This window comes from Macaca fascicularis, chromosome 8 (assembly GCF_037993035.2).
Source record: "Macaca fascicularis isolate 582-1 chromosome 8, T2T-MFA8v1.1".
NCBI lineage: Eukaryota > Metazoa > Chordata > Mammalia > Primates > Cercopithecidae > Macaca > Macaca fascicularis.
In genome coordinates, this window is record NC_088382.1 from 76,896,309 (window position 1) to 76,920,085 (window position 23,777).

The 23,777-nt window shown below is 41.4% G+C and overlaps 1 protein-coding gene, 1 long non-coding RNA gene and 1 other non-coding gene across 5 annotated transcripts in view; 1 reads left to right on the forward strand and 2 right to left on the reverse strand.

Moving 5' to 3' along the window:
• The window catches only part of MCMDC2 (minichromosome maintenance domain containing 2), a 52,747-nt gene extending 35,431 nt beyond the window's left edge, over nt 1-17,316 (forward strand). For 2 of the 3 annotated variants that reach the window (XM_073998876.1, XM_073998877.1), the window contains one exon: nt 16,715-16,888. In XM_073998876.1, coding sequence (XP_073854977.1) covers nt 16,715-16,881 — 167 coding nt within the window. In that variant the 3' untranslated portion in view covers nt 16,882-16,888. Of the gene's footprint in view, nt 1-16,714 lie in introns of all 3 variants that reach the window. The other variant, XM_005563459.5, reaches the window with a different exon arrangement.
• Nucleotides 17,317-19,698: 2,382 nt separating this feature from the next.
• LOC101925388 (uncharacterized) lies at nt 19,699-23,260 on the reverse strand. Its single transcript, XR_279934.3, has 4 exons — nt 23,156-23,260; nt 20,386-20,497; nt 20,096-20,164; nt 19,699-19,881 (listed from the first exon to the last, which is right to left on the reverse strand). It is a non-coding gene; the product is annotated as an uncharacterized lncRNA (long non-coding RNA).
• Nucleotides 20,239-20,327, reverse strand: LOC123575395 (small nucleolar RNA SNORD87). Its single transcript, XR_006700686.1, has one exon. It is a non-coding gene; the product is annotated as a small nucleolar RNA SNORD87 (small nucleolar RNA).
• Nucleotides 23,261-23,777: the final 517 nt, after the last annotated feature.

Here is a 23,777-nt window from a genome sequence, read left to right on the forward strand (position 1 = left end):
TCTAATATTAAATTCCTTATTATGCATGATTGTTTTCATATTTGAACTTTTGCATTGCTTAAAGAATTCTGGGGGAAAAAGTACTTAATACAACACATAAAATGATTTTAATTTATCTTCCTTTTAAAATAACTTGCAACATTTAGATTTCAAACAATCCCCCACAGCAGAGTTAGGCAAGATAGCAAAAGAAAATCTGATCATCAGCTGGGTGCAGTGGCTCACACCTGTAATCCCAGCACCTTGGGAGGCCGAGACAGGTGGATCACAAGGTCAGGAGATGGAGACCAGCCTGCCTAATATGGTGAAAACCCATCTCTACTAATAAAGCACAAAAATTAGCCGGGTGTGGTGGCAGGTGCCTGTAGTCCCAGCTACTTGGGAGGCTGAGGCAGGAGAATCGTTTGAACCTGGGAGGTGGAGGTTGCAGTAAGCTGAGATTGTGCCACTGCACTCCAGTCTGGGCGACAGAGCGAGACTCCATGTCAAAAAAAAGAAAAAAGAAAAGAAAATCTGATTATCTTGTATCAACACTTTCACCGAATTTCTAGTTTTAATACTATGTCTATAGCATTTAATTTTTTGAAATGAATGGCGCTTATTATGCTTTTGCTAATAAACACGCAAAAGAGGTTTTTAAGATAAGGGTAAGGAGAGTTATTCTCCCAAAGTTCTTGGTTGAATTAGATGAGACATTAATTTTGATTAGCGATACCATTCTTCAAACCAAATCTTGGTTCCAGCCCTGGGACTTAAAGAATGTATTAACACTAGCTTTTCTGTGTGTACGTGTTGGTGATTACATTTGCTTTAAATTACATTTATATTGTAATACCCGTTTGCAGAGATTCATTCGAATATTAGAACTTTGTTCTATAATTATCTAAAGTTCTATAAATTGTTCTATAATTGTCTTTGTTCTATAAATGTCAAGCATTCTTAACCTAGGATCCATAGATGCTTGGTATAGGGACTTGTAAATCCCTAAATCATATACAAATGTACATATGTGTGTGCCTTATACATTGTTTCCTAGGACCATACAGCATTAATTTTTATGAAATAGAGAGATTTATGGCCCCTAAAAGAGGTTAATTATCATCCTGAATTAGTTTTATTTACCAAAAGAGAATAACACTGTTTCCCAACCAATACTAAATAGTATTTAGGAAGGATATATACATGTTTTTCATTTCAATTTGCTTTATCTTTTTTAACTAGCATTTCTTTTTAAAATTATTATTATTATTTATTATTATTATTTTTTGAGATGGAGTTTCACTCTTGTTGCCCAGGCTGGAGTGCAATCGCATGATCTCGGCTCACCACAACCTCTGCCTCCCGGGTTCAAGCAAGTCTCCTGCCTCAGCCTCTCGAGTAGCTAGGATTACAGGCATGCGCCACCACACCCAGCTAATTTTGTATTTTTAATAGAGATCGGGTTTCTCCATGTTGGCCAGGCTGGTCTCGAATTCCTGATCTCAGGTGATCTGCCTGCCTTGGCCTCCCAAAGTGCTGAGATTACAGGCATGAACCACCCCACCTATTTTTTTTCTCTTTAAGTTCTGGGTTACATGTGCAGAACATGCAGGTTTGTTACATAGGTATACATGTGTCATGGTGGTTTGCTGCACCTATCAACCCATCATTTAGGTTTTAAGCCCCACATGGTATTTATCCTAATGCTTTCCTTCCCCTTTCCCCTGAGACCTCCAACAGGCCTCAGTGTGTGATGTTCCCCTCCCTGTGTCCATGTGTTGTCATTGTTCAACTCCCACTTATGAATGAGAACATGTCGTGTTTGGTTTTATGTTCCTGTGTTAGTTGGCTGAGAATGATGGTTTCCAGCTTCATCCATGTCCCTGCAAAGGACATGCACTCATTTTTTATGGCTACATAGTATTCCATGGTGTATATGTGCCACATTTTCTTAATCCAGTCTATCATTGATGGGCATTTGGGTTGTTTCCAAGTCTTTGCTATTGTAAATATTTAGTGCTGCAATAAACATACGTGTGCATGTGTCTTTATAGTAGAATGATTTAAAATCCTTTGGGTATATACCCAGTAATGGGATTGCTGGGTCAAATGGTATTTCTGGTTCTAGATCCTTGAGGAATTGCCACACTTTCACAATGGTTGAACTAATTTACACCCCCACCAACAATGTAAAAGCATTCCTATTTCTCCACAGCCTCACCAGCATCTGTTGTTCCCTGGATTTTTAATGATCACCATTCTAACTTTTGTGAGATGGTATCTCACTGTGGTTTTGATTTGCATTTCTCTAATGACTAGTGATGAGGAGCTTTTTTCATATGTTTGTTGGCTGCATAAATGTCTTCTTTTGAGAAGGGTCTGTTCATATCTTTTGCCCACTTCTTGATGGTTTTTTTTTCTTGTAAATTTGTTTAAGTTCCTTGTAGATTCTGGATATTAGACCTTTGTCAGATGGATAGATTGCAAAAATTTTCTCCCATTCTGTAGGTTGCCTGTTCACTCTGATGATAGTTTCTTTTGCTGTGCAGAAGCTCTTTAGCTTAATTAGATCCCATTTGTCAATTTTGGTTTTTGTTGCAATTGCTTTTGGTGTTTTAGTCATGAAGTCTTTGCCCATGCCTATGTTCTAAATGGTATTGCCTAGGTTTTCTTCTAGGGTTTTAGGTTTTACATTTAAGCCTTTAATCCATTTTGAGTTAATTTTTGTATAAGATGTAAGGAAGGTGTTTTAGACATGCAGTCCTTGCCCATGTCTATGTCCTGAATGGTATTGCCTAGGTTTTCTTCTAGGGTTTTTATGGTTTTAGGTCTAACATTTAAGTCTCTAATCCACCCTGAATTAATTTTTGTATAAGGTGTAAGGAAGGGATCCAGTTTCAGCTTTCTACATATGGCTAGCCAGTTTTCCCAGCACCATTTATTAAATAGGGAATCCTTTCCCCATCTCTTGTTTTTGTCAGGTTTGTCAAAGATCAGATGATGGCTGGGTGCAGTGCCTCACACCTGTAATCCCAGCACTTTGGGAGGCTGAGGTGGGTGGATCACGAAGTCAGGAGATCGAGACCATCCTGGTTAACACGGTGAAACCCCGTCTCTACTAAAAATACCAAAAATTAGCCGGGCGTGGTGGCAGGCGCCTGTAGTTCCAGCTACCCAGGAGGCTGAGGCAGGAGAATGGCATGAGCCTGGGAGGCAGAGCTTGCAGTGAGCCAAGATCACGCCATTGCACTCCAGGCTGGGTGACAGAGCGAGACTCCATCTCAAAAAAAAAAGAGAAAAGATCAGATGGTTGTAGATGTGTGGTATTACTTCTGAGGGCTCCATTCTGTTTCATTGGTCTATATCTCTGTTTTGGTACCAGTACCATGCTGTTTTGGTTACTGTAGCCTTGTAGTATAGTTTGAAGTCAGGTCGCGTGATGCCTCCAGCTTTGTTCTTTTGACTTACAAAAGCCAAAATTGATGAATGGGATCTAATTAAACTAAAGAGCTTCTGCACAGCAAAAGAAACTACCGTCAGAGTGAACAGGCAACCTACAGAATGGGAGAAAATTTTTACAATCTACTTATCTGACAAAAGGCTAATATCCAGAACCTACAAAGAACTCAAACAAATTTACAAGAAAAAAACAAACAACCCCATCAAAAAGTGGGCAAAGAATAGGAACAGACACATGTTCATATTCTTTTCTTCTCAAAAGAAGACATTTATGCAGCCAACAGACACATGAAAAAATGCTCATCATCACTCGCCATCAGAGAAATGCCAATCAAAACCACAGTGAGATACCATCTCACACCAGTTAGAATGGCGATCATAAAAAAGTCAGTAAACAACAGGTCCTGGAGAGGATGTGGAGAAATAGGAATACTTTTACACTGTTGGTGGGACTGTAAACTAGTTCAACCATTGTGGAAGACAGTGTGGTGATTCCTCAAGGATCTAGAACTAGAAATACCATTTGACCCAGCCATCCCATTACTAGGTATATACCCGAAGGATTATAAATCATGCTGCTATAAAGACACATGCACGCGTATGTTTATTGCGGCACTATTCACAATAGCAAAGACTTGGAACCAACCCAGATGTCCATCAACGACAGACTGGATTAAGCAAATGTGGCATATACACACCATGGAATACTATGCAGCCATTAAAAAGGATTAGTTCATGTCCTTTGTAGGGACATGGATGCAGCTGGAAACCATCATTCTCAGCAAACTATCGCAAGAACAGAAAAGCAAACACTGCATGTTCTCACTCATAGGTGGGAATTGAACAATGAGAACACTTGGACACAGGAAGGGGAACATCACATGCTGGGGCCTGTTGTGGGGTGGGGGGAGCGGGGAGGGATAGCATTAGGAGACATACCTAATGTAAATGATGAGTTAATGTGTGCAGCACACCAACATGGCTTATGTATACATATGTAACAAACCTGCACATTGTGCACATGTACCCTAGAACTTAAAGTATATTAAAAAAATTAATACATTGAACTTTATCAAAAAAAAAAAAAGATATAAGGAAGGGATCTTGTTTCTGTTTTCTGCATATGGCTAGCCAGTTTTCCCAGTACCATTTGCTAAATAGGGAATCCTTTCCCCATCTCTTGTTTTTTGTCAGGTTTATTGAAGATTATCAATTTGCTTTATCTTTACATGCTTTTCCTATTCTATGTTTAAGACCACATTTCATGAAATCTAAGACACATTATTCTATGTGAAGTAAACAAAAAATTCTGCCAATTTTACCATGCCATGCCATCAATTGTTAAGATACAACTGGAGTACAGTAATAAGATGAAAGTATATGTCTTTGAATTGAAGAATTATATTATTATTATATTAAGGACTCCTATGATAGAATATGACTGAGTATCTATGTATGTATGTATGTATGTATGTATGTATTTATTTTTGAGACAGTCCCACTCCATCACCCAGGCTGGAGTGCAGTGGCACAATCTTGGCTCACTGCAACCACCATCTCCTGGGTTCAAGTGATTCTCCTGCCTCAGCCTCCTGAGTAGCTGAAATTACAAGCATGCACCACCAGGCCCAGCTAATTTTTGTATTTTTAGTATAGATGGGGTTTTGCCATGTTAGCCAGGCTGGTCTCAAAAGACCTCAAGTGATCTGCCTTCCTTGGCCTCCCAAAGTGCTGAGATTACAGGTGTGAGCTACCACGCCCAGCCATATGGCTGAATATTTTAACTTCATGACTGATACAGTTAGGCTTTGCATCCCCATCCAAATCTCATCTTGAATTGAAATCCCCATAATCCCCAAATGTCAAAGGAGAGACCAGGTGGAGGTAACTGAATCAGGGGGGTGGTTCCCCCTATGCTGTTCTCATGATAGTGAGTGAGTTCTCACAAATCTGATGGTTTTATAAGGGCTTTTCCCCCTTCACTTGGCAGTTCTCCTTCCTGCTGCCTTGAAAGAAGGTGCCTTGCTTCCCTGTCACCTTCTGCCATGATTGCAAGTTTCTTGAGGCCTGCCCAGCCATGCTGAACTGTGAGCTAATTAAACCTGTTTCCTTTATAAATTACGCAGTCTTAGACAGTTCTTTATAGCAGTATGAAAATAGACTAATATAGTAAATTGGTACTGCAGAGTGGGGTACCGCTATAAAGATACCCAAAAATGTGGATGTGACTTTGGAACTGGACAACAGGCAGAGGTTGGAACAGTTTGGAGGACTCAGAAGCAGATAGGAGGATGTGGGAAAGTTGGAACTTCCTAGAGACTTTTTGAATGTCTTTGACCAAAATGCTGATAGTGATATGGACAATGAAGTCCAGGCTGAGGTGGTCTCAGGTGGAGATTAGGAACTTGCTCAGAACTGGAATAAAGGTGACTCTTGCTGTGCTCTACAAAGAGAGAGACTGGTGCCATTTTGCTTCTGCCCTAGAGATCTGTGGAACTTTGAACTTGAGAGACATAATCAGAAATTGGAACTTATGGGAAGCAGAACATTGAAGTCTGGAAAATTTGCAGCCTGATTATGCAGTGAAAAGGCAAAAACTCATTTTCTGTAGATAAATTCAAGCAGGCTGCAGAAATTTGCATAAGTAACGGGAAGTCAAATGTTAATTACCAAGACAATGGGGAAAATGTCTCCCGGGCATATCAGAGGTCTTTGCAGCAGCCCCTCCCCTCACAGGCCCAGAGGCCTAGGAGGAAAAATGGTTTTGTGGGCCAGGCGCAGGGCCTTGCTGCTTTGTGAATATTGGGACTTGGTGCCCTGCATCCCAGCCTTGGCTCAAAGGGGCTAACGTATAGCTCAGGCTGTTGCTTCAGAGGGTGCAAGCCCCAAACCTTGGTGGCTTACACGTGGTGTTGGGCCGGCAGTTGCACAGAAGTCAAGAATTGAGATTTGGGAACCTCTGCCTAGATTTCAGACAATGTATAGAAATGTATGGATGTCCCTGCAGAAGTTTGCTGTAGGGGTGTAGCCCTCATGGAGAACCTCTGCTAGGGCAGTGAGGAAGGGAAATGTGGGGTTGGACCCCCAACACACAGAGTCCCCACTGGGCACTCCCTAGTGTAGCCGTGAGAAGAGGGCCACTGTCCTCCAGACCCCAGAATGGTGGATTCACTAACAGCTTGTACCGTTACCTAGGAAAGCTGCAGACACTCAGCACCAGCCTGTGAAAGCAGCGGGAGCCCCTCTCTTACATCAGCATGTCCTGGATGTGACACATGGAGTCAAAGGAGATCATTTTGCAACTTTAAGTTAGCCAGGCACAGTGGCTAACACCTGCAGTCCCAGTACTCTGGGAGGCCAAGGCATGTGGATCACCTGAGGTCAGGAGTTGGAGACCAGTCTGGCCAACATGGTGAAACCCTGTCTCTACTAAAAATACAAAATTAGCTGGGCGTGGTGGCAGGCGCCTATAATCCCAGCTACTTGGTAGGCTGAGGCTGGAGAATCGCTTGAACCCAGAGATGGAGGTTGCAGTGAGATGAGATCATGCCATTGCACACCAGCTTGGCCAACAAGAGCAAAACTCCATCTCAAAAAAAAAAAAAAAAATAAAAAAAAAATGACTGCCTCACTGGATTTTGGACTTGCATGGGGCTTGTAGCCCCTTCATTTTGGCCAATTTCTTCTATTTAGAACAGGTGTATTTAGGTGTACAGCCTGTACTCCTATGGTATTTAGGAAGTAACTAACTTGCTTTGGATTTTAGAAGCTCATAGGTGAAAAGGACTTGCCTTGTCTCAGATGAGACTTTGGACTTAGACTTTTGGGTTAATGCTAGAATGAATTAAAACTCTGGGGGACTGATTGGATTTGAAATGTGAAAGGAACATGAGATTTGGGAGGGGTCAGGGTGGACTGATATGGTTAGGCTTTGTGTCCTCACCCAGACTTCACCTTGAATTGTAATCCCCATAATCCCCACATGTCAAGGGAGAGACCAAATGAAGGTAACAATCATGGGGGTGGTGTTCTTGTGATAGTGAGTGAGTTCTCATGAGATCTGATGGTTTCATAAGGGGCTCTCTCCCCTTTGCTTGGCACTTCTCCTTCCTGCCACCCTGTGAAGAAGATGTCTTGCTTCCCCTTCACCTTCCACCATGATTGTAAGTTTCGTGAGGCCTCCTCAGCCATGCTGAACTGTGAGTCAATTAAACCTCTTTCCTTTATAAATTATCCAGTTTTGGGCAGTTCTTTATAGCAGTATGAAAATGGACTAATACAGTGACTATTTTGTCAAGACTTTCTTGAAGTATTTACTGAGGGAGGCTGAGCGTGGTGGTTCACGTCTGTAATCCTACAACTTTGGGGGTCCGAGGCAGGTAGATCACCTGAGATCAGGAGTTCAAGACAAGCCTGGCCAACATGGTGAAACTCCCATCTCTACTAAAAATACAAAAATTAGCTGGGCCTGTTGCCAGCTGCCTATAATCCCAGCTACTCAGGAGGCTGAGGCAGGAAAATCACTTGAACCCAGGAAGCAGAGGTTTCAGTGAGCTGAAATGGTGCCACTGCACTCCAGCCTGGGAAACAGAGTAAGACTGTTTCAATAAATAAATAAATAAACAGCATTTATTATTTTGGGAGGGAGGGAGGGAAAAAAACCCATGTGAAGATTTTTTTCACCTTTAGTTACTTTTCCTTTCATAATGAATTTTGGTTAGGTATATTGAATTTTTTTTCAATTTTTTTTAGACAGAGTCTCGCTAGGAGGCAGAGGTTGCAGTGAGCCAAGATCATGCCACTGCACTCCAACCTGGGTGACAGAGGGAGACCCCATCTCAAAACAAACAAACAAACAAACAAAAAACGTCTTGAAATTTAAAGTGCTACTCCAGTGAACACACAAACAATAAGAAAGCAAAACAGCCTTACTGCTGATATGGAGAAAGCTTTAGTGGTCTGAATAGATCAAACCAACCACAACGTTCCCTTAAGCCAAACCCTAATCCAGAGCAAGGCCCTAAGTCTCTTCAATTCTATGAAGGCTCAGAGAGGTAAGGCAGCTGCAGAAGAAAAGTCAAAAGCTACCAGAGGTTGGTTCATGAGGCTCAGGGAAAGCTACCATCTCTATAACATAAAAGTACAACATGAAGCAGCAAGTGTTGATGGAGAAGCTGCAGCAAGTTACCCAGGAAATCTAGCTAAGATGATGATGAAGGTGGCTACACTAAACAACAGATTTTCCATATAGACAAAATAGCCTTCTATTAGAAGAAGATGCCATCTAGGACCTTCATAGCTAGAAAGGAGACTTCAATGCCTGGCTTCAACGGTTCAAAGGACAGGCTAACTCCCTTGTTAGGAGCTAATGCAGCTGCTGACTTTAAGTCAAAGCCAATGTCCATATACTAGTCTGAAAATTTTAAGGCCATTAAAGAATGCTAATCATGCTCTGCCTGTACTCTAGAAGGGAACAACAAGGCCAGGATGACAGCACTTCTGTTTACTGCATGGTTTATTGGATATTTGAAGCCTACTGTGAAGATCTACTGCTCAGAAAAAAAGGATTCCCAGGGCCGGATGCGGTGGCTCATGCCTGTAGTCCCAGCACTTTGGGAGGCCGAGGCAGGTGGATCACAAGGTCAGGAGTTAAAGACCAGCCTGGCCAAGATGGTGAAACCCTGTCTCTACTAAAAATACAAAAATCAGCTGGGTGTGCTGGCAGGCACCTGTAATCCCAGCTACTCGGGAGGCTGAGGCAGAGAATTGCTGGAACCTGGGAGGCAGGGGTTGCAGTGAGCCAAGATCGTACCATTGCACTCCAGCCTGGGTGACTGGGCGAGACTCTATCTCAAGAAAAAAAAAAAAAAAAGGATTCTCTTCAAAAGATTACTGCTCATTGACAATGCACCTGGTCTCCCAAGAGCTCTAATGGAGATGTACAAGGACATGAATGTTGTTATTATGCCTGCTAACATGTATTCTGCAGCCCCTGGATAAAGAAGTAATTTCAACATTCAAGCCTTGTTATGTCCATCACTGCCATGATTCCTCTGATGGAGCTGGGCAAAGTCATTGAAAACCTTCTGGAAAAGATTTGCCATTCTAGATGTGATTAAGAACATTCGTGATTTATGGGAGGAGGTTAAAATATCTACATTAACAGGAGTTTGGAAGAAGTTGATTCCAGCCCTCCTGGCTGACTTTAAGGGGTTCAAGACTTCAGTAGAGGAAGTAACTGCAAATGTGGCGGAAACAGCAAGAGAACTAGAATTAGAAGTGGAGTCTGAAGATGTGACTTAATTGCTGTAGACTGATGATCAAACATGAACCGATGAAAAGTTGCTTCTTATGGATGTAAAGAAAGTGGTTTCTTGAGATGGAATCTATTCCTGGGGAAGATTCTGTGAACACTGTTGAAATGACAACAAAGGATTTAGAATAGTCCATAAACTTAGTTGATAAAGCAGTGGCAGTGTTTGAGAGTATTGCCTGCAATTTTGAAAGAAGTTCCACTGTGGGTAAATATGCTAGCAAACAGCATCACCCTAAAGGCCATCAATGATAGACTGGATAAGAAAAATGTGGCACATATACATCATGGAATACTATGCAGCCATAAAAAAGAATGAGTACATCTACTTTGCAGGGACATAGATGAAGCTGGAAACGATCATTCTCAGCAAACTAACACAAGAACAGAAAACCAAACACTGCGTGCTCTCACTCATAAGTGGGAGTTGAATAATGAGAACACATGGACACAGGGAGGGAAAACATCACACACCGAGGCCTGTTGGTGGGGGGAGCCAGAGGAGGGATAGCATTAAGAGGAATACCTAATATAGGTGATGGGTTGATGGGTGCAGCAAACCACCATGGCACGTGTATACCTATGTTACAAACTTGCACGTTCTGCACATGTACCCCAGAACTTAAAGTGTAATAAAAAACATAAATAAAAATGACCAAAAAAAAAAAAAAATCATCACATGCTACAAAGAAATCTTTCATGAAAGAGTCAATCAATGCAGCAAACTTCATTATTGTCTCATTTTAAGACATTGTCACAGCCATCCCAACCTCCAACAAACACTGTGCTGATGTTGATCAATTAGCAGTCATCTACATGGAGACAAGACCTTCCACCAGCAAAAAGATTATGACTCCTGAAGGCAGAGGATGATTTTTGGCATTTTTTTTTTAGCAATAAAGCATTTTTAAATTAAAGTATGTTTGGATCTTGTTTTTAGACATAATGCTATTGCGCACTTAGTAGACTACAATATAGTGTAAATATAACTTTTATGTACATTGGGAAAACAAATAATTGACGTGGCTTGCTTTATTGTGATATTCACTTTTTTGTGGAACTGAACCACTTTTTTGATCTGGAATTGAACTTGCAATATCTCTGAGATATGGCTGTATATATTAAAGTAAAACTGTAAAGGTAATTTGAGGTTAATTATAATTTGAGGATTGATGTATTAAAATTATAGTGTGTTATATGTTCTCATAATATGCCTCATAATTATCACTATTTGAACTAAATATTCATGATCTTTTTTCCAATCTGTGAGTCAATAAATATTTATTGAATGATCACTAGGTGCTAGGCACTAGTTACATAGTAGTGAAAAAAAGTTACAGTCTCTACCCTAGTAGAACTTACAGCCTAGTGAGAGAACAGATATTAAAAAGTGAACACATGAGCCAGGCACAGTGGTTCACACCTATAATCCCAACACTGGGAGGCTGGGGCAGCAGATCACTTGAGGTCAGGAGTTCGAGACCAGCCTGGCCAACATGATGAAACCCTGTCTCTACTAAAAATACAAAAATTAGCCGGGTGTGGTGGTGTGTGCCTACAGTCCCAACTACTTGGGAGGCTGAGGAAGGAGAATTGCTTGAACCCGGTAGGCGGAGGTTGCAGTGAGCCTGGGCGACAGAGCAAGAGACTGTCTCAAAAAAGAAAAAAGAAAAAAAAGAGTAAACACATGGCGGGGCATCATGGCTCATGCCTGTAATCCCAGCACTTTGGGAGGCCAAGGCAAGAGAATCACTTGATCCCAGGAGTTCGAGACCAGCTTGGGCAACATAGTGAGACCTCCCATCTGTACAAAAAAAATTTTTTTTAATAGCTGAGTGTGATGGTGTATACCTGTAGTCCTAGCTACTCGGTAAGCTGAGGTGGGAGGATGGCTTGAGCCCAGGAGGTCGAGGCTGCAATGAGCCATGATCATGCCACTGCACTTTAGCCTGGGCAACAGGGTGAGACCCTGTCTCAAAAAAAAAAAAAAAAAAAGTAAAGACATTAATGAATATATAATACAAATTGAGATAGATGCTATGAAGAAAATCAACAGGATGTTATGAGAAAGAACAATGGAAGGGACTTACTTTGGATTTTAGGGAGACCTCTCTAAGGAAGTGATATTTATTTAAGCAAATAGCTGAAGAATGAGAAGTCAAGTTAGAGGGGAACCACATATGCAGGTGTTTTCAAAATACTGAAAGAGGTCCAGGGTGGCTAAAACATAGTAAGCAGAGTAAGCATCGTAGTTGAGGTTAGAGAGGAAAGTAAGACCAGACAGACCATGGTAGAAAATTGGGATTGTAATCCAAGTGCAATGAGGAACAGAGAACTAATGTGATCAATTATATTTTTGAAATACCATGTTTGGAGTTGGTATGGAGAATGGGTTGGAGGTATGGAGAATGGTATGGAGAATGGTTAAGAGCAGAAAGTGGGAGACTAGTTGTTGTAGTCCAGTTAGTTGATAATGAGAGATTCGACTAGGTAGAGTCAGTAGAAATGGAAAGAAATTAGTGAATTAGAGATACACATTAGATGCAAAAACCAATAGGTCGTGCTCATGAACTAGATTTAAGAGTTGGGGGTAGGGGAAAGGAGGAGAGGGAGTAATTAAGGAAAACTCCCATGTTTCTGCCTTGAGCAGCTGGGTGGATAATCATGCCAATTACCAAATCTGGGGAGAAAGAAAGAAAAAGAGCTGGGAGAAAAATCAAATTATAGATATAACTTTGAGATATTCTATAGTCTGAGCACAGTGGCTCATATCTGTAATCCCAGCACTTTGGGAGGCCAAAGCAAAAGGATTGCTTGAGCCCAAGAGTTTGAAACCAGCCTGGGCAACATAACAAGACCCTAATTTAAAAAAAATAATAAATGGCCAGGAGCGGTGGCTTACACCAGCACTTTGGGAGGCCGAGGGGGGCGGATCACAAGGTCAGGAGTTCAAGACCAGCCTGGCCAACATGGTGAAACCCTGTCTCTACTAAAAAGACAAGTAGCTGGGCGTGGTGGCATGCGTCTGTAATCCCAACTACTCGGGAGCCTGAGGCAGGAGAATTGCTTGAACCCGGGAGGCAGAGGTTGCAGTGAGCCAAGATCATGCCACTGCACTCCAGCCTGGGTGACAAAGCAAGACTCCATCTCAAAAAAAAAAAAAAAAAAAGTTATATATATGAATTTTTGTTCATTCCTACTTAAGCAGTGGAGGAAAAGAGTATATATATAGCTTTTTTTTTTTTTAAAGGAGATATCCTACAGATATATCAATAGAGAGATAAAAGAATCTGGAGCTTAGAGAAAAGTTCTAGGAATATAATTTAGGAATCACCAGCATAGAGATGGTACTCAGAGCCAAGGAATGGATGAAATCGCCTAAATAGAGACTAGTGGGAACCCCAGGACTGCCCTTGAAGATTTATACGGGGTTGTGGAGGAGGAACTAACAAAGGAGGCTTAGGAGCAGTAGCTAGAATATAGAAAGAAAATCAAGTGTTGTGTGATTTTCTAAGAAATGAGAGTTTTTCCAGAAAGCGGCAGAGTGGTCAACTGAATCACATGCTACTGAGAGTTTGAGTGAGATTCAGTTTGGTAACCTAAAGGTTGTAGGTAGCCATGATCAGAGCTATTTCAGTGGCATGGGAATGGAGATGAGGCTACAGAGACAGCACACATAGACAAACTATGAAGATGAGGAAAAAAAATGAGGGAATCACTGGAGAAGGATGTGTTGTTCAGAAAGGAACTTTTTTTTTTTTAAGATAGAAGGTATAAAATCGTAGGATGTGCAGTAGAGAGTAAACTAATAACACTACAGAAAGACAGGAAGATCAACAAGTGAACTACAAAAAGGGTGAGAGGGGATAGGATCCAGGGTACATGTATTGGCCTCTGATAAATGGGTCACTTATTCATTTTACAGATGGGAAGAAAACAGATACAGAACCAGGTAGGTTTGTAAGTTTGGCCATATACTTTACTTGATGTTATTAGCTGAAAATGAAAGGTTTGAGGAGCAAAGAATGGAATATAATAGTCATTGTTGGGGCTACAAGAGAAGTGTCCGAGGGAAACTCAGCAGGCTTGCCAGGCAGGTGATCGTTTAGAGTTACTGTGATTCACTTAAAGAGAAAAGAAGAAATGCCAGTTGTGTGATTTTCTGCCTAGCAGCCTTCGTGCCAGCACAAGGTGAATGGTTGGGTTCGTGCAGAGTTGAGGTTTTGATAAGTGAGTGTGGCAGAGTGGTGCTGAGGGGCAAAGGAGTGGGGGGACTTTTAAAGGGAGGGACTTTTAAGCTGGTTAACGAAGAAAGTGAATTAGAGGAAGCAGATTGGAGGTCTCTGAAGTAGACCTGAAACATTTGAGCAAGTGAACTGGAAGCATAGGAGGTAGAGTAGGGGAGTGGGTTGTGGTTTTGAAGTGAGTGGGAACTCAAGGTTTTGAAGTAAGTTTCTGGTGATATTAGTTTCCTGTGACTGTGGGATGTATGGCTGAGGCGGAAGGGAAAGGTGGGACATCGCAAGGGAGTTAAATGGGTCATCCACATGAAAATCACTGAATGTCAGGTATTAGGGAAGAAAGAAAGATTTTGAGCAAAGTGCTGAGAGCTGCTGGTTGACTATAGAAGGGGAAGGACAGTAAAACCAGGTGGCACTGAACATCAAAGAAGAAAGGATTTTTACCAAAAGGGAAGCATGGGCAAGAATGGTCTGGAGGCAGCAGAGGGGCAGCAAGCTAGGTTCTGACTGTGTCTTGTGACACTGTGTATATGGGATGTTTGGGAAAAAATAGCTTCATTTTGGAGAGGCACAAGGAAAGCAGTGTTCTTAAGGGATAGTAAGCTTTCAGAGAAGGTCAGGTAGGAAAGGAAGCAGTCAGAAGTCTGAGGCTGTTCTTATGAGGCTCTAGGAAGGTGGGCACTGCCTGGCACAGTTGCTAGACTGTACTCTTGGCCTGTCACATTAAGTACTTGTTCAATGAATTAATGAATAAAGGAGAAGAGCTTATCTCTTCATGGTCAATTTTTAAATTGAAGTAAAATATACATAAAATCTACTTATTTTAACTATTTTAAAATGTTCAGTTCAGTGTGTTAAGTACATTCACATTCACACTGTTGTGCAACCATCACCACTGTTCGTCTCCAGAGCTTTTTCATCTTCTCGAACTGAAACTGCGTACCCATTAAACAATAACTCCTCATTTCCTCCTCTACTCCTCCTGGGAACCATCACTCTACTGCCTCTATGAATTTGACTATTCTAGGTACCTCATATAAGTGGAATCATACATTTGTCCTTTCATGACTGGCTTATTTCACTTAGCATAATGTTCTCAAGGTTCATCCATATTGTACATGTATTAGAATTTCCTTCCTTTTTAAGGCTGAATAATATCCTATTGTATGTAAATACAATGTTTTGTTTATCCATTCACCTGTCAATGGACATTTCTGTTGCTTCCACCTTTGGCTATTGTGAATTACACTGCTATGAACATGGGTGTGCTAATATCTCTTTAAGACCCTGCTTTCAATTCTTTTGGGTATATACCCAGAAGTGAAATTGTTGTATCATACAGTAATTGTTTACTCTTTCTGATGCCGCCATCCTGTTTTCCACAGTGGGTGCACCATTTTCCATTCCCAACAGTGCACAAAGCTTCTAATTTCTCCACATCCTCTCCAACACCTGTCATTTTCTGTTTTTTATTTTTATAATAAATCCTTATGGGTGTGAGGTGGTAGCTCATCGTAGTTTTGATTTGTATTTTCCTAATGATTAGTGATGTTGAACATCTTTCTCGTGTGCTTATTGGTCGTTTTTCTTTAGAGAAATGACTAGTTCTCTGCCTATTTTTTAATGATTATTTTCTTACTGTGGATTTATAGACCCCTTTATCAGAGATATGATTTGCAAGTATTTTCTCCCATTCCATGGGTTGTCTTTTCACTGTTGGTTGTATTGTTTTATGCAGTTTTAAATTTTGATGTGGTCCCATTTATGTATATTTTCTTTTGGTGCCTGTACTTTTGATGTCACATTCAGGAAATCATTGCCAAATCCAAAGTGAGTCTGTCCTTTCCCGTAGAATGGTCTTGAAACCCTTCCATAGATTTATGTGTCTGCCTTTATGTAAATGGGTTAAACAACTGAGAAATGTACTACAATGTCTTTATCTTTGATCATCCACTTAATCAAATAAAGATTAGTGTTTCCCTGCTTTCCAGTACCTTTTCTCCCTACTCCTGTCACGTCCTCACATCAGTAGTCAGCTTCAAAACTATAATGACTATTTCAGTAGAAGACAAATTTCTAGTTCTAAACTTTATAAACATCAACATACTTCTTCCATTGGCCCTGGTACCAATGTTTGTGCATTTACTGAACCTGCTTTCTGGGTTTCAGAAAACAAGAGTCAGATTTCAATAATGGTTATTGAAATACTCTTCTGAATAGGTCAAAACTTAATTTTTTTTTTTTTTTTTTTTTTTTTTTTTTTTTTTTTTTTTTTTTTTTTTTTGAGACGGAGTCATGCTCTGTCGCCCAGGCTGGAGTGCAGTGGCCGGATCTCAGCTCACTGCAAGCTCCGCCTCCCGGGTTCACGCCATTCTCCTGCCTCAGCCTCCCAAGTAGCTGGGACTACAGGCGCCCGCCACTTCGCCCGGCTAGTTTTTTGTATTTTTTAGTAGAGACGGGGTTTCACCGTGTTAGCCAGGATGGTCTCGATCTCCTGACCTCGTGATCCGCCCGTCTCGGCCTCCCAAAGTGCTGGGATTACAGGCTTGAGCCACCGCGCCCGGCCAAAACTTAATTTTTTAACTTTTATTTTTCACAGAACCACATGGGCTTGGGCTTAATTTTTAAGATTCCAATAAAATATTTTGGTTGAAAATGTGATTTCATATTTGTCATCTTAAGCAGTATTTGTCATTTACACTCTATTATCTTCTTCATTTAGGGGCCACTGCATTTTGTGTTGCTCCGAATGCAGTATTTCCATTTGAACTGTATAATGAAGAATACTTAGAGCAAAGGGATCTCTATCTAACTCAGTGCCAACAACAGCTAGAACAATTTATTGCCACATATGGACCTGGGACAACTATTTTCTCTAGTGATGAATAAACAATTTGAGGAATTTCTGTTCATTCCTACTTAAGCAGTGGAGAAAAAGTGTGAGTATTTTGAGAGTGACTTTGAAGTAATGCTTTGATAATACTTTGTACAGGAATATATTACAATACTATTTTTAAAAATATAAAATATAGTCCCCTCAAAACTAATTGCTAATGTGATAAATACTAATCCAAACCTCTAAAACCAACAGAATTTTAAAACTTAGAACAATGTGGACAATTTAATAGTGATAAAGTTGTCAAGGAGAATACTATAAAGAAAAACTGGTTAGCCCAGAATACCAGTGGTGAACAGATAAAAATATAAAGAATGTTGCAATTTAAGCAGTGTGTAAAATGTCAACATTTATGTAGTTCACTCTACTGTCACAAGATGGCAATAACTCTTTACCTACAAATTAAAACATTTTTCTTCACTAGTGAACTTGCTAAACTCATGACTAAATATTTTATATAACCCCAAGTTTCAAATGTAAGGCCTTTTCATGCTTTATTACTGGCATGTCCATTACATACTACTGTTTTAGAAGCCCTAAATATGGAATCAGGAAAAGCCTTGGAAGTTTTCATGTATATGCCAGGTTAAATGAAAAAATACTTTACACGGAATCAAGGAGCCAATAACTTATAAAGTGGCTCTCTAACCCTAACTGGTTACAAGAAAGGTTCCAAAAGGCAAAGAAACCAACTTGCAAATCTAGTCCTCATTTTTGGAGGGAAGATATCTGCTGTGAAGATAGGGGTATCATGAGAAAACAAATCTACCTTGTAAAATTTATAAATCCTTTTTAGTTCAGTTTCCATAACTTTAATAAAAGATCAGTTCTATTCACAGAAAAGCAAAATGTCATTACCAAATTGTCACTTTATTAACCAAGATGCTACCATGCATCAATTCTTTCAAAATTGGTCCCTTAACAGAGATGCTTAACTATACAGCTGGACCTCTCATTCTCCACAGGACCCAGAGGAAGTTGTTCAGTATTATTGAATACCTACTAGTAGCAGGGAGAAAACAGTATTAGTTTTCAGAAGCCAAAGGTAGTATTTTTGTTGAGACGGGGTCTTGCTCTGTCATCCAGGCTGGAGTGCAGTGGCACGATCTTGGCTCACTGCAACCTCCACCTCCCAGGTTCGAGAGATTCTCCTGCCTCAGTCTCCTAAGTAGCTGGGATTACAGGTGCACTCCACCATGACCGGCTAATTTTTGTATTTTTAGTAGAGACAGGGTTTCACCATGTTGGCCAGGCTGGTCTCGAACTCCTGACCTCAGGTGATCTGCCTGCCTTGGCCTCCCAAAGTGCTGGGATTACAGGTGTGAGCCAACGCACCTGGTGACAAAGGTAGTCTTCAGCAAAATATTTACATATTACAGTTCTAGAATGTTAAGACGTTTATTTTGTGCTTCTCAAATACTACATTTCAAACATGTCTGGCTCTCTATGGGGTGAAGGCAAAACACATTCCTATTTTATAAAACTAGGATCCTTTTACAATTGGAAAGTTTAAAAACAGTTTTTTTTTTAATTTTTTTTTGAGACAGGGGCTCTCACCCAGTTTGGAGGGCAGTGGCGCCATCTCAGCTCCCTGCAGCCTTGACCTTGCAAGCAATTCTCCCACCTTAGCCCTCCGAGTAGCTGGGACTACAGGGACATGCTACCACCCTGGGCTAACTTTTGTGTTTTTTTGTAGAGATGGGATTTCGCCATGTTTCTCAGGCTGGTCTCAAGTTATCCTCCCATCTCAGTACCTCAGCTTCCCAAAGTGTTGGGATTACAGGAGTGAGCCACATGCATGGCACAAAGATGGCTTTTATTTACTTACCTATATTTATATATACATATTTATATGTAGCTGTCACCCAAACTGTAGCGTACTGATGCAGTCATAACTCACTGCCACCTTAATCTCTCCAGCTCAAAAAACCCAACCTGTCTCAAAGATAGTTACTTCACCACAAAAAAATTTAAATGTTTAAGTTTCTCATTACAAAGGCTGCATTTACTAGTCTTTTATTTCAGTGCCTAAAGAGTAGAAGTGTACATTCAGAAACAATTATGGGAGGTAATTCATTAATATTAAATATGATGCCAATGGTATTTTAAAGGTCATTGGAGAATTAGAAGGGGGTAGGGTGCGGGATGAAAAATTAATGGGTGAAATGTACACCATTCAGGTAATGGCTGCACAAAAAGCTCAGACTCCAAACTACTTCATATACCTATGCAACAGAACTGCACTTGTACCCCCCAAGTCTATACTGAGGGAAGTGACTAAGATGTTGCTATACAGGTTTTATACCATTTATCATATAAAAACTATAACCTTGGTGAAAGGAATTTATAAGCTAGTACTCAACAGGAGAAAAGATTTAGCTCTAAGCCTTCACCCAGATATAAATTCAGCTTTAGAATTCTTGCCAATTTAGTCCTAGACAGATTGGCCTGCCCAGTCATTTCTCTTAACATAGCATATTGCTTAGTTATTACATGTACTAGTATTAGGATGACTTTTTTGTTCACAAAGATGAAAGCAAACTGAATAAAAAAGGTGAAACCTTTATCTGTAAGGGGGAATTTGATTGCTATTTGGCATTAAAGAGCTTTAAGATTCCAACCATCTGGTACAACAGCAAACTCTGAAGGGGGAGCCAGACAGGGAACCTAGAGGTACATGTCTCCCCAGCTGTTGGCCTCAATGAGAATCACCACCCATAAATAATCTAATTACTCACAAGATTATATAATCTTTCGAATATGTTCAAAACAGGTCTGACTAGTGACTATGAGAATGGAGCTATTTAGAATTGATTTAAAAGAAAACACTTTATTGTTCAGCAATTAAAACAGTTAGCCAAATATGTATTTTTCTCCATAATTTATTGTGATGTTATCAACATCACATAAAATGCTCATTTTCATCATTTGCTTCTGTTCGTGTTTTCTTGAACAAGTCTTCAATTTTCCTTCCAAAATGTTGCATGCCACACCTCCAAAACAAAGTCAGAAACCAACAGTGAAAATCATTCCATACTCAAAGTTCTCATATAACCTCAATATTCACAAGTCGTTCCTCAAAAACTTAAATGTTGAGAATACCCCACATGCAAAAGCAACTTCAACAAGAATTGGCCCCCACCCTTTGAAGTTTATCAGATACTTTCTGAACTATCAGCAGATAGAGTTGCTTGACAAATCACTTACTTGAGGCAATGAAGCAGAAGTATTTTTAAACATGACAGCAAAGAACATTCATCTACAGCAACCTATATGCTAAAAAGAAAGAATATTCACCCTTAATTAAATTATTGCCTTACATACCTGTCAGTAATTAATCAATGTACATTACTGGCATCTCAGTCTTAAAATTATTTCTTCAAAGACACCCTCAGCTGGGTAAACGGCAAAAAGTAATTTAAGTCATCACTGTGCCAGCTATTAAACCTATCTGTCAAGAATACATCACATAACTAACATTAATTAAATTTAGGTACCTCAATACATGACGTGTGATCCTAGTAGTTTTTTCACAGCCTTCTACAAGTTTTTGGAAAACATTTGTCATGATGACCTTCATACACCTTCACCGCAAAGGCTTTCTTGCACCTGGAAATTAAATATTATATTTCGAATTCCCATTTTTATTTGCATTTTGTTTGGCATCTTATATGTAGGAATGGTCCAAGAAGAGAATCTCATTCCTTTAGGAACTGTACTTGCAATCTACCTTTCAGACTCCCAAACCCACTTTTTAATAAAAAAGTACTATTATTCTAGTACCTGTTTCTGCTTTTTTGATAGTCAATACTGACAAACCCAAACCTCTGTAACTGAGTATGTTTGTCTGATTACCACCTAATAATTCCACAAATTAGCTTATTCCAAACTGGAAACAGGAGCCATTAGCACTGGCTGGAAAATGGCAGAAACATTTTATGATATCCTTCACTGTGACAGTTTTGACTTTAAGACACAATGGTCATAGTGAGTACACAGCCATTGCTTTTCTGTCTCACAGCTCGACGAGGATGAGCTATGAGCCAGGTTAGATGTATAAAAACTGGCGTGAAGACCTTCACCTAAAAACATTAAAACAGCAAACCTAGCAGTTTTGGAGCAGGGATACCTACGTTGGCATTTTTACTGGACACATGCCTGTAAAATTAAGTCCCAAGTTAACAAAACACTGCAAAGAACATGGACTGGGGTAAAAAATCATGTCATACAGCACCGCAGGAGAATACATCATTGAGCCAGGCAGCAATAGGAAATGATTTATTAAGACATACAAGGTTGGACCTTGCAAAACAATCATTTTCATGTGCTGAAATGCTGAAAATATTTCACACAATCAATATTAGGAATATAAATTACTGGTTTTGAGTAATTAAAAAAATTAACTGAAACAAAAATGTTTCATTTTAATATTATGATTCACAGGAACTGCAGACAACATGCATAATCCTGTCTTCACAAAGCCTAAAAAATGGGCCAGACACGGTTTCTCACGCCTGTAATCCTAGCACTTTGTGGGGGCTGGGGCGGGAGGATCACCTGAGGTCAGGAGTTCTAGACAGCAAAACCCCGTCTCCACTAAAAATACAAAAATAAACCGGGCGTGAGGGTGGATGCCTGTAATCCCAGCTACTCGGGAGGCTGAGGAAGGAGAATCGTGCCACTGCACTCCAGCCTGCACGGACGGGAGCGAGACTCCATCTCAAAAAAGCAACAAAAAAACCCAAAGCTATCCACACCACCCCCTCCCCCACAAAAACCAAAAGACTGATGGGCACAAAATTCCAAATGGTGGGTACCTATGAATAGGAAACAGGGGAATGTAAACAACAGATACTCTAGTATTGGTAATATCATAGTTCTCAAATGTATCGGTGGATTCTTTTGTATTATGCTTCAGAACTTTCCTGGACTACCAATTTTATCAATTATTTCGTTTGGAAATTTTTAGAAGTCCCAGCACTTACCAGTGAAAACAGAATTCAAGCTACTGAAGCCTCAAAAATAAGAATACCAAAAATATTTCAAGTATAAGCCATGACATTCGTCCTCTTGACAATTAACGATTGTTTCGCACGAAGCAATGCATTTCAAATTTGAGAAAAAAAAAACTACCTATACCAAGTCTCACTGACGAAATTTTAAAATTTGTTTCTATGGCCGGGCGCGGTGGTTCATGCCTGTAATCCCAGCACTTTGGGAGGCTTAGCCGGGTGGATCATGAGGTCAGGAGTTCAAGACCAGCCTGGCCAAGATGGTGAAACCCCGTCTCTACTAGAAATACAAAAATTAGCCGGGCGTGGTGGCAGGCATCTGTAATCCCAGCTACTCGGGAGGCTGAGGCAGAAAACTGCTTGAACCCTGAAGGTGGAGGATTCAGGGAGCCAAGATCCAGCCACTGCACTCCAGCCTGGGCGACAGAACAGACTCTGGCTCAAAAAAAAAAAAAAAAAAAAAAAAAGTTTCTGAATAGCTAACAGGTTTTTCCAGCCTCCCAGCTGCTGACCGGTTTCTTCTGTATTATGTCCAGAAATACACATCTCCATGTAAATACAAGCATCTCCGTGTGTAGCAGGCATTTAGCCTAAGGAACTTCCATACTTGCACGTGTTGTTCTCCGACCTCCATGCCTTGACTTTAGAGCATATTACGAAGGAAGGTCCAGGAACAAATACCGACTAGTTCTACGAATGGGTCGAGACTAGTTATGACTCAGTAAACTGCGCTTATTACAATTTCAAAGCCACTCACAAAGTACGGTCCAGTAAGGGTCATCCTGACAACCAACGGATAATCACCTTCCTATTTATAAAATGCTCCCTTTTAAGGAAAACAAGCTGCCTACTAAGAGCCTGAAACCGCCAAGGTCGCACGCACAACTTAGATGGGGACACAAGAGAGATCTGGCCAAGGCCGGGTGGAGCACGAAGCCCCGCGGCGGTCCCTTGCAGGCACCTCCTTAAGTCAGAAGGCCCTTCACCAGTTTCAGAGCAGAGGACAGTGAACCGGTGTTGACGGATAAAGGTCAGCTAAGCCACCCAGGTGGTTACTGACAAAACCTGACTGCGCAGATGGCTTGTGGGGAAAGCTCGTGGGCCTTGGGGGTGCCCGGAGCGTAGCCTTTTGGCCTACGCAGCAGCCGCCCGCTCCGCTGCGCCAGGGAAAGGGACAGGGGCCGCGCTCGGCACCCACATGGCGGAGGAACCCGGCACATAGAGGAGGAGGACCTAAGACCGCGATCACTCTCACCTCGCAGAGTACAGCTACGGGCCCGCAGGCTCCGCCGCCGCCACCACACCAGCATGACAGACGGTTCTTCGCGCTTCTTCCTCCCTCGCCGGTCGCGCGGGAAAGGAAGAGCGACATCGGAGGGCAGCTCTTAGGCACTCCTATGGCCCCGCCTCTTCCGGTACGCGGCCCCGCCCCTCCCCGGGTGAAAAGGGGCTGAGTGCCGGGGCTCTGGGAAGGGGGCGGAGGGGAGATGAGACCTGCACCTTAGCCCTCTTCCCTAGTTGCGCGGTGCGGCGACGCTGTGTGCCACACAGCAAGTTTATGTGGGGGCTTTGTGACTTCCCGCAGGGCCTTTCCAGGGTCAGGAGTACCTCTGCTAGAGCTTGTCAATGATTAATGCAGTTTGCAGTGGATGCAAACGAGCAAAAGGCCGGACGCGGCGGCTCAAGCCTGTAATCCCAGCCCTTTCGGAGGCCTAGGCGGGAGGATCACCCGAGGTCGGGAGTTCGAGACCAGCCTGTCCAACATGGCGAAACCCCCATCTCTACAAAAAAATTGGCCGAGTGTGATGACGCGTGCCTGCAGTCCCAGCTACCCGGGAGGCTGAGGCACGAGAAATCGCTTGAACCCAGGCAGCGGA